Source organism: Phaseolus vulgaris, chromosome 5 (assembly GCF_000499845.2).
Source record: "Phaseolus vulgaris cultivar G19833 chromosome 5, P. vulgaris v2.0, whole genome shotgun sequence".
NCBI classification, from domain to species: Eukaryota; Viridiplantae; Streptophyta; class Magnoliopsida; order Fabales; family Fabaceae; genus Phaseolus; species Phaseolus vulgaris.
Genome location: NC_023755.2, coordinates 20768985 through 20779825, shown reverse-complemented (window position 1 = coordinate 20779825; position 10841 = coordinate 20768985). Strand labels below are relative to the sequence as shown.

Here is a 10841-nt window from a genome sequence, read left to right as displayed (position 1 = left end):
CTTTTGGGACAGGTAGGGACCACATAGTTTAGGCCATAAACTAGACTAGGATAGAATTAAAAATTAAAATAATAACAAAACTTTAAATGTATTTTTAATCATAATTCACTAAAATACACAAATGGTAGTTTATAAAAAAAATTATAAAGTGAGATGATTTAGATAGAGAGAAAGAGTAAAAATGAAAAAATGTTAAAATAAATTTTCTTTCTTTAGTTATAGTTAGAAAAGTATAAAACAAGTGTTATTTTTCGAGTAATATTTTTCAAAATGAGTTGAGGTAATACCAGCTAGTTTCAACTTCCAAAGGTGTTAGTCAAATTTGTGGAGCTTACACTTTGAAGGATGTTTCCTTCAATAATGCAACGGTGGAGGAGACTAAAACTTCCATATCATTGACTCTAACTATTGAGAAAAATGGTTCATCATACCCATGTGCTTATAGAGATATATGTAATGAAGCAGATACATTATTTGATATATATAAGATAGATAGATATGATTTAGCAATTGTTTTTATATAAAATACGTTAACCTTCACTGAAAAAAATAACTTTAAAATAATATTTTTTTTTCTTGAAAGGTGGAAAGATTCTAGATCACTTAACATTTTGAATCTAAATTTTGAGTAGTGATCAAATCCAAACGAAGCTGATACAAAAAATTCATAAACGATCAAATTTGTTATAAAAACAACCCCGTTCTATAAATATTCCTTTCTTTTTGCTAACCCTTTTGCTCAATATGAATGAAACAAAACAAAGCATAACAAGCAAACACAGTTTAGAATAATATGATAAGGGTTATTATTATGTGATTCTAGCAAGGCATTATATTTTTATTTGCAACTATATACAATACAACTATGAGCAAGCATTGCTCTATGTTCATGAAAACAAGAGCAGATAACATGACTAAAAGTATTTAACATTAAACAGAAAAAGTGTCATTAGATGAAATAGATGTACTAGTATGTATCAATGAAGCCTCAAAAATTGGTTTATCCAACAGAATGTTCAGTTCAGGTTGCAGCCTCAAGCAACACCACCCCTGATGGCTTGTTCACTGCTACTGTGGTTGCTGCTGGAGGAAGGAATTTCTCAATGTCCTTTGCTCCAGTTTGAGCAAACTCTTTGACAAGATGGTTCATATATCCAGCTAAAGAAAGCTTGAATTCCTGTGAGCAGCTTCTGTCTCCCTCATCAACATCCTGGACCCCTCCTTTGGCCAAACACCCAACTTGAGCACCTTCCATGTATGCCTTACATGCCACCAGAATATCACTAGCTCTGCTGCAGAAGTGCCCCTTAACAAAATCCTCAAAATTCTGAAACCAAATATAATAACATTGAGCATTTAAGTTTTGATGCCCAAAATACAGAAAAATAAAAACATGTTTGAGAGAATAATAATTTAAATTGTGTTACAGCTCTTGCCCTATTCTTCATTCAAATCAATATGTTGACAGGACAAAGGATGCATCCTTATTGATGACTTACAATGATAGTTAAACTCAACAAACTTCAAAATCACAAATATGTTGAAAAGCCTAAATAGAACAATGTATGAAGATACTAGTGCCTCTCAGGGGAAGGGCATATTGTCTATCCCCCGAGATCAGCCCTATTTGAGCCCCTAGGTTCAGGATTTGTTTGCTATAGGGATTGATGAAAAACTCATCCAAAAGCACGATTTATTAGTATTTCCCTTTTAACATGGGATACCCCTAGTTGAGATACAGGAACGAATCTCTCGAAATACAGAAATCTATTCAAGACACTAATCTCTCACAAAGCACATTTTGGTACAGGGCCTTGTGTTGTGGACAAAGGGTTAAACAAATACCTTAATTATTTACAGAGATGAAAAGCCATGCATGATTTATCCTTTTAATAACCTTAGAAGACACTAAATGAAGCCTAGGCACAATTCTTACATGGTCTATAACATGGTACAATTCTTTTTCTCATTTTCCACTAGTATGCGTAGGCATTGCTTCTTTAATTTCCCCCCAACCCTTCCTTCATCCCTCCCCAGAAAAATAAAAGGTAAAATGGGCACTAGAAATGAACACGGCAAAGCAACCTTGCTAGATATTTAAAAAAATTGAACCATGATTCGAAATCAAACCTTTGGAGGCCTTCGTATCATATACATCATTGTCCTCAATGATAGAATGAATGTGTCCTCGTTATACTTAAAGGAAAGCTTTTCACCTCTTGCTGAACCACTCATGTGTGCATATCCAGGTTCATTAAAGTAAGGCTTTGTATTCAGAATTAGACCCTGTATGGAGACCAGAACCTGTAGAATCGTTGAAACGCCTGGAAGCCACTTCTCATTTTTGTTGCCATTCCAGGTGTTCAGCAGACTAAGGCATACCTTGCCACAGTTATACAAATTTGGGTTGAGCCGCAGACCTCCAGAGTGGTAATGCACTTGCTGCAATGAAAAATGCCCCTTGTGTCACACTCAATATAATAAGAATGAACGATAAAATATCACCAGTCAGATACATTATTACCAACCACATACCGGCGGTACACTGGGATAGCCACAGGGAAATAAAACATCAAAAAAGAATAGGCCATCATGATATGGAGTCCCTTCAGCTCCAATAATCACAGCCCTCAGAAGATCCATGTTTGACTCATAAACTCTGACAAATATTGAATCTGAAGGGGACAAACCGAAGAGATAAAGAAGTAAGAGATCCAGCATAATGCCATTGGCAGGTTGCACACTACGGTATTCAGATCACTTTACACTTATTTCTATATTTAACTACCAATTTCAGAACAAGTATCTGGAAAGTTCTAAGAAAAAGGTTAATAAGCACTATTCTATAAGAGTAAATCATATATTAGCCATGAAAATGCTCATTGAATAATAATGATAAAAAATAATTAAAGACTAAATTGGATAAGCCAAGGAAAATAGTACAGCAATTTTGAAGCAGGAACACTGAAACAAACTCACCTGGCAAATCCTTCTGCAAAATCTTCCACTCTTCCTGGATTTTTTTAGCCCAATCCTTCGGAGGCTGTTCAAGCAATATGTTCAATCTAAACCCAAATAATTAAGAACAAAACTGAAACAAAGAGCACTTCAAAAGTTTACCTGCTTCATTGAAGAACTGTTGCGCACAAAGTAATGATCTGAAGTGTCCTCAACAGTGTCAAATTGTTTAAAACTTTGAAATTTGTTCATGATTTCATCTCTGGCTTCATCCGAGATTGTAACAATAGGCCCATCCACTGCCTTTCCATTAAATCCATCTCCAGCAGATTCGTGAACCCAGTTATCAAATCCATGCTCAGTTTGGGCAACAACAGGATCAAATGGATAATAAATATTATTAGAAAATTTATTATGAGTAGCAAATGGTTTAGCATTTTGAGGAATCTTCCACCAAGATTTTACTGGATCTGTTCCCCAAGTATTCAATGATCCATTGTGTCCAATGAAATTTGAATGGGAGGAAACACTACTACCATCTGCCATCATAGCAGTTTTAAATTGCCCCCCATATGGTGGCTGACCTGCATGTGGTAGCTTCACAGACTCCAAAGGGTCAAATAAACTAAGGTATGTTGAAGAAGGCTTCTTTTTGCTATGGAAAGTCCCTGAAAACCAGTGAGACTTAGATGATTCTACTCCTACTGAAGCATTTGAAGTACGTCCTCTGAGTTTTGAAGTAGCTGATTTCTTCTTAGAAGGGGCAGATTGAGAAAATGATTGACGAGAAGACAACTCTATTCCAGAGGGGTAATCAACATCACCCATAGAAGATGCTTGAACTTTAGAGTTAGTTGGATCTAATGACACAGAAGGCTGGGAAGAGGGTGTCATGGGACTTAATCCAGCATTCGATTGCATATGATGCCAAGGATAAAACATACTATTTCCAGTCTTCTTAAAACCTACATCATATCCTGGTGGCAACCAATTAAATGGTGCTTCAATTCCAGGTGGTATAGCCACATTATCAAAATGTTTCTGTAATAATGCATACTCGTCTACATCCATATAGTCTTCCGACAAAATATCAAAGCAGTCATCGTCATCATATGATAGATCAGAACCATGACCATCAACATTGATTATATTATTTGACACTGAAGGGAGATTGCTAGAAGATGCAATCCCGCTAACAGATCCAAAATTTTCTGCATCAGGCACCGAGAAAGGATAACCAGACATATTCTGAAAAGAATTTAAAGTAAAATGTTAGAATCGTCTTCATGTTGGAAAAAAATGCAATAAATAACAAAAACAAATTTTATACAAACCACAACTTGGAGAGCATCATGAACAGCATCAATTGTCTTCCCTTTGTTACTATTATTAACATTTTCACCAATTATCACTACATCCTCAGAATCATCATCATTGTCAATGTCAATCACATCATGCAAAATGACCTAGAAAGTAAAAATCAAGTATTATATGTTAGTAAGAAAATGTAGACTGAGAAACACTCATGAAACACAAACAACAATAAGAGAGCAGAAAAATATATCAAAGAAACAAGCAGTGCTTGAGCAATTTTCAAACTGAACAAAAGCAAAAACAGAACATGGCAAAACAGTCTTCCTTTTATTTCACTCTAAATTATACAAAAGAGTTGCCGCCTGGTATTCCTTCCTTTGATAAATATTGGACCCTGATTTCTGAAGGTATTGGTATCTTCATAAAAACAAAGAGTACACATGGAAACTCATTAAATAAAAACTCCTCTATATCCTGAAAAGCAATACAAACATTACCAAACTGAAATCATACCTTTGTAAACCTACAGAAAACTACCGTCGTTTTTTTATTAGTCCCAAAACTTCACCTATCAGTACAAGGTTTGTGTCTCCAAAATAAAGGGGATATTTATAAAAAAATCAAGGCGAACAAGGGCAATTTAGTCAAAAACATATTATGGTAGATAAGATACTAAAAAATCGCTCAAGTAAAAAACCTCATAAAATAGAGGAAAGGTAAAATGAATCTGTATTATTATACAAAGGGATTCCTAACTAAGTGTCCATCTAAAATCACTTTTGCAAATGTTTAAGTACATACCATACAGTGGTATGTTTACCACAGTGACTCAACAGTTACACACACATTCACAGCTTGAATGACATGATCACGTTATGATTTACAAATAGGATATAGACAGAATAATGGAAAAATTAAGGCATGTAAACTTCCAAAGGAAAAACTAATTGAAAAGAAAAAAAAACAGAATGGTGATATCCATGTCACAAACTGATTGATCCCACAATTTCTTATGTGCAGGGGCTAGGAGGTAGGAACATATAGTAGGCCTTGACAAGTTAATCTTACATAATGCTAACAGAAAAACAATGGCATTTCGCAATCAAAATAATACACATACATATATGTATCTATGTATGACAGGAAAACAGTACATATATATCAAATTCAGCATTACACTTAAGAGAGGTGATTTATTTATCTACTACTCACTCAATCAATCAAATTGGTCTATTATGATGAGCAGTTGCAATTTAGACTTAGAAAGAGAAAGATATATAAACTAATAGGCCAACACAAATTTGTTTAGTCTATCTTACCTGGCCATGTTACCATGTATGAACAAAAATCAGTAAAATTACTTTTCATTTTTCCATGGTTTGAGACAGTATACTGAGAAATGTATTAGACACACCCCCAACTTGTACTAACATAAAAATTATCCTTGAAGGCCCTAGGAAATAGGGCCAACATTAAACACCAACCCACTGCCAAGTTCCCTCACAACAAAGCTCACATGACCTTACTATTATCGGTCTAAATCATATTCCAAAAAGTTATCACCCGCAATTGACATGCACAAGACGCACATATTGCAATAATAGAACAGCCTGAGAAATAAAAACTGTGTCATTTGGAAGTTCTTAGATAACAACAGAGAGGAAAAAGGTTATAATTCGACTTAAGTTACAAAAAGATTTAAACAGAAATCATTACCAACTTATTACCAAAAGGCTATTTATAGCATAGCCCCTTACATTCCAAGGAATACAACAAAAGCCCCTAAATTCCAATCCTTGCGGGTAACAACAAGGTGATCATCAAATGAAGACCAAAAGGCAGAGAAGAAGATAAGAGAAACACACAATCCATAACATAAGAAAAAATTACAATGTCAGAAAGCACACATCACTACTAAACCAGTTCCATTCCAATATAACAAACCGAACATGCAGCAACAAACAATAAAAGGTTGCCTCAACAACAGCAAAAACAGTTACTCTATAGCAGAAAAGGGAGAAATGGTGTTTACTAAAACAAAACAAAACAAAACTAAACTAAAAACAAAACAAAACAACAGAATCATGGCTGAGAAGTGAAGACCCAGATAAAGATTTTTCAGAAAAATCAAAACTTTGATCAAATTGAAGACCCCCATCAGTGGAAACACGATTGATTAAACTTTCAATCGGTGGCAGCAGCTTGCCTTGTTGTGGTGATAGAAATTTGAAGGGTGAAGAATTGGGGCAGAAATCTCGATGACGTCAGGATCCATAGTGCTACCCGAATGTTAAATTGAATGATCCTTTGGCTATTTGTTTGAAGGAAGAGAAAAAGAGTAAGTGAGGGAAGAGTGAAGAATTGTGGATGCCGGTGTTATATACTGTTAGGGGGAAGAGACAGAGAGAGAGAGAAAGAAAGTGTGTGAAAGTTAAAAATAAAAGAAAGAGAGAAAGACAAAGAGACGTCGGATCAAACCAAAATTCAAAGGCTTTAAAAACACATGCTAAGGATTAATCCAACGTTGGGTAGATTGGAGATAGAGTGTTTGGGAAGACAACGTTTTTTCAACAGTACCAGTGACTAAAACTGAAACACTTTCTTTGCTAAATCATTTTTAATTATGAAATGTGCATTTTAATGTTTTGTTAACAGATTAATAATTATAACAAGTATACTACTTCTCTTCCGACAAAATAAATATATTACTCAATAAAATAAATTTACTGAAATCATTTATTTTTTAATAAATATCACCGAAAACACATGCATTGTACTGCACGTGTATTTATATTTTTATTAGATTAAAATTTACTTAATTTTATAATTTTATTATTTTTATAAATGATTAATTTTAGAAAAATAAAACAATTTATTTAAAATATATATACGTATACTTTTATAAAAAGCAGTATTAAAAAAATTATATAATCAATATTTTTAAGAAAGAAATCATTTAATTATTTTAAAATAAAAAATATTCAAATTATTATTTTATTAAACAAATAACTAATTTATTTTTATTTATTAAAAAATAAATTTATGAGGACATTAAAAGAAATTAGAAAATAGTATATCTTCTTTATATAAAGTTACAAATACTATATTGATTGAAAGAGGAAAATTAACTAATTTTAATATGGATTAGAAATAAAAGAAATTATTTTTTTATTGGAAACTAAGAAAATATTCAATTTGAGTTTTTTCTTTTAAATGTTAAAACTACTATCATTATATCATTACGGGACAAAGTATATATTTAATTTTAGAAAAGTATTATATTGTTGTATATTTATATTAATCTTTTTAAAATTATAAAAATTTAAATTTACAATCCATTAATTGTCTTAGTTCAAAATTCACAAAACAATATAGTTTAAATGATAGTATTCAAATTTATTCAAAATTCACAAAACCCTAAACCTGAAGTAAGTAAGTGAGTCACGTTACCCATAGTAGAGTCGATCGACCGAATAGATTGATATATTAATGCAAAATAAAGAGATACATCATAAATAAGGTAATATCCTATAAATCCGTTAACACATAATAAATTAAGTAATATTGTTTTAGTAAAGATACATATCAACTACGACCCGTAAACGGAATAGTCTCCTATAAGCATTATAAATAAGTATTGTTATACACGAGTAAGGTACACTTTTATCAATATATAATTCAATCTTATATAGAGCACTTACTTGCTCGTCGGAGAACCTTTTGCAGGTTCATTCCCGACCTAGTACGAGAGGGAGTACGAGAAGAAAGGCGAAGGAGGAACGACCGAGGGATAAGAAGCAATTATTAAAGCCAGTAGCAGGTACTATCTAGGCTCTATAAAAGTAGAATTGACGCCCACCGTGGGGCTGAGATAATGTTAAAGAGCAACAAATGGTTCAACAAGGCAGATGGCCAGTGAGAGAATGATGAAGGCCAAGCAAATGACTATGTTCCAAACCTTACAGAGAGAGATGACGAAGATGCGCCAAAAGAACAAGGAGGAGATGAGAGTCATGCGTCAAAAGAATGAGGAGGAAATATGAATCCTCCGATAACAGAATGATTAAATGAGGCAACAATTGGTTGGGTTCATACTCGAACCAGGGCTTCGGATCCAGAAGTTAGAAGACCAACACCCAGACCAGGACCTCAAAGGTCGGATCTGGAAGTTAGAAAACCAGCCTCCCTAGAAAAATCCAAGGTCACCAAAATCAAAAGAAGACAATCATCCTCTGCACCCAGACTCATCAATCATCTAGGCTTCATCATCACTATTATTTTGGAGGAAAAACTTAAGGGACATCCCTTTACTGATCAAATCATGGAAACACAACTTCATCTTAATTGAAAAGGGCTGAACATTGATCGGTATGACGAAACTACAAATTCAGACAATTACGTGGATGTGTATAAAACAGAAATGAGCCTCTATACGTCTGACAACTCGTTGTTGTGCCAAGTATACCCACTTCACTGTAAGAAGGGGCACTTAGTTGGTTTACTAGGCTTCCCCCTAACTCGGTGGATTGCATTAGAACACTTTTGTCCAAGTTTGGCACTCAATTCGCAACAAGCCGACTGCATCATCTAACATCCATTGCACTTGTCAAAATATGACAAGAAAAGGGTGAGTCACTCTGAGCCTTCATGGAGAGGTTCAACAAGTTATATTTGAATATCTAGAATCAACATTCGGAGGTAGCCATGCATCACTTGGTGATAACACTAAGATCTGGATCGTTCGTTGATAGTTTGTGCAAGAAACCAATAGCTAACTTGGATGAATTAAGGCAACATGCAATAAAATCCATGCAACTCGAAGAGTTACATGATTATTGTAATCAGGTTCGAGCAGAGAACAACGGAGACAAAGGAAAAGAAAAAGAAGTGACAAATACACGCGCCCGGAAGAGGTGACAAATACAGGAAAAACCGAGGACCTTGGTTCCACAGTTATACCCCATTGAATGCTGACAGGGGGAAGATTATGGATGAGGCATTGAATACTAACATAATCCCTACACTTAGAAAGTTACATAGTCCAAAAGATGTCAATACATCTAGGAAATGTCGGTATCACCGCTACTTTGGGCATACAACCCAGGAGTGTCACACATTGAAGTACAAAATAGAGGAACTCATTCAAGTCGGACACTTGCGTAAGTTCATACAAACTGATAACAAAAGTTCAAACAAATCTCCTAAAAGAGAAAAATATCCTAGAAGAGACGAGAAAAGGGAGTATTATCGTCGACACCATCATGGTGACGACTGACGACCAGAAAAACAACCACAGATGAGTGAAACCCCGAGAAGGGCTTAACCTTCACGTTGTAACAGAAGATAAGTGATTAAAACAATTGTTGGAGGATTTGCATGCAAAAAAGGTTCAAGTTTCACTCGGAAGAAGCATCTTAAGGTTATTCAGTCAGTAAATTCAACCTCAGCCATAGCCCGATCGAGGATACCTTCAATACTCTTCACATATGATGATTTTAAAGTCATTGACCCGGCATAAGATGACCCAATGGTCATTATGGTAGAGGTGGATATTTTTCTATTATGAAGACCTTGGTAGATCAAGGGAGTTTGGTGAACATCCTTTATTGGAAAACTTTCAAGAACATGAGGATCCCGAAAACCAAAATCCAACCATATGACGATAAGATTGTCAGTTTTTCTAGGGAACAAGTAGACACCCGGGGGTATATTGATTTATATACCACGTTCGGTGAAGAATAAACATCTCCCCCGAACTATCAACATAAGATATTTGATAGTTGACGCCAATACCTCATACAACATATTACTCGTAAGGTCTTCTCCCAACCTACTCTGAGCGATAATGTCAACTCCACATCTCGTCATGAAATTTTTGTCCTCATACGATGACATACATAGTCATAGTTCATGTAGACCAAAAGGTGGCGCGATAATGTTATGTGCCAACTTAAAGGTCGAACCTACTAAAAGAGTCTAGCTTCGGGAGTCATCCAAGGGGCATTCCCGAGATCGTAAAAGGGAACACTTCCAAAGATCACAAGGATTGAGTAGAGAGCAGTCCCGAGAACCCAGGGCTCCCAAGAAAAAGCACATGATCTCCCTAGTCGACATAGATACTAGAATGAACGATGCCCATATCAAACTCGGAGAGGATTTATGCCCAATACCTCTATAGGATGATAAGCATCCACAAATATGGGAACATCGTTAATAGTCGCCGATGGCGTCATGGTAAGTCAAGCACTTATTCAAAATGTTGATTTGTTTGCTTAGATTGCGTTGATATGTTGGGGGTGAGCCTTGACATCATTACACACCGACTATCGGTATATAAAGAAGCTCGACCTGTGCCCAAAGGAGAGAAAAATGGGTGAAGAAAAGTGTAATGCTGCAAGGAAAAAAATTGACAAGTTGTTGGAGGTCGGTTTTATTAAAGAAGCACCGTACACCACGTGATTAGCCAATGTGGTAATGGTAAAAAAGTCCAATAGAAATGGAGAATGTGCACAGATTATATAAACCTAGAAATAAAGTTTTTCGTAAGGATTCCCATCCACTACCGAGCA

General features: G+C 35.0%; 1 protein-coding gene across 1 annotated transcript; it reads right to left on the bottom strand.

Annotated features, from left to right (window-relative positions):
* Positions 1–782: 782 nt before the first annotated feature.
* LOC137835275 (probable ubiquitin-conjugating enzyme E2 26) lies at positions 783–6830 on the bottom strand. The gene is made up of 7 exons (XM_068643710.1): positions 6479–6830; positions 4293–4424; positions 3121–4206; positions 2980–3043; positions 2536–2675; positions 2131–2442; positions 783–1327 (listed from the first exon to the last, which is right to left on the bottom strand). Exons 1-7 carry the CDS (start codon positions 6545–6547, stop codon positions 1022–1024), a joined length of 2109 nt encoding a protein of 702 aa, XP_068499811.1. The 5' UTR covers positions 6548–6830; the 3' UTR covers positions 783–1021.
* Between the last annotated feature and the right edge of the window lie 4011 nt (positions 6831–10841).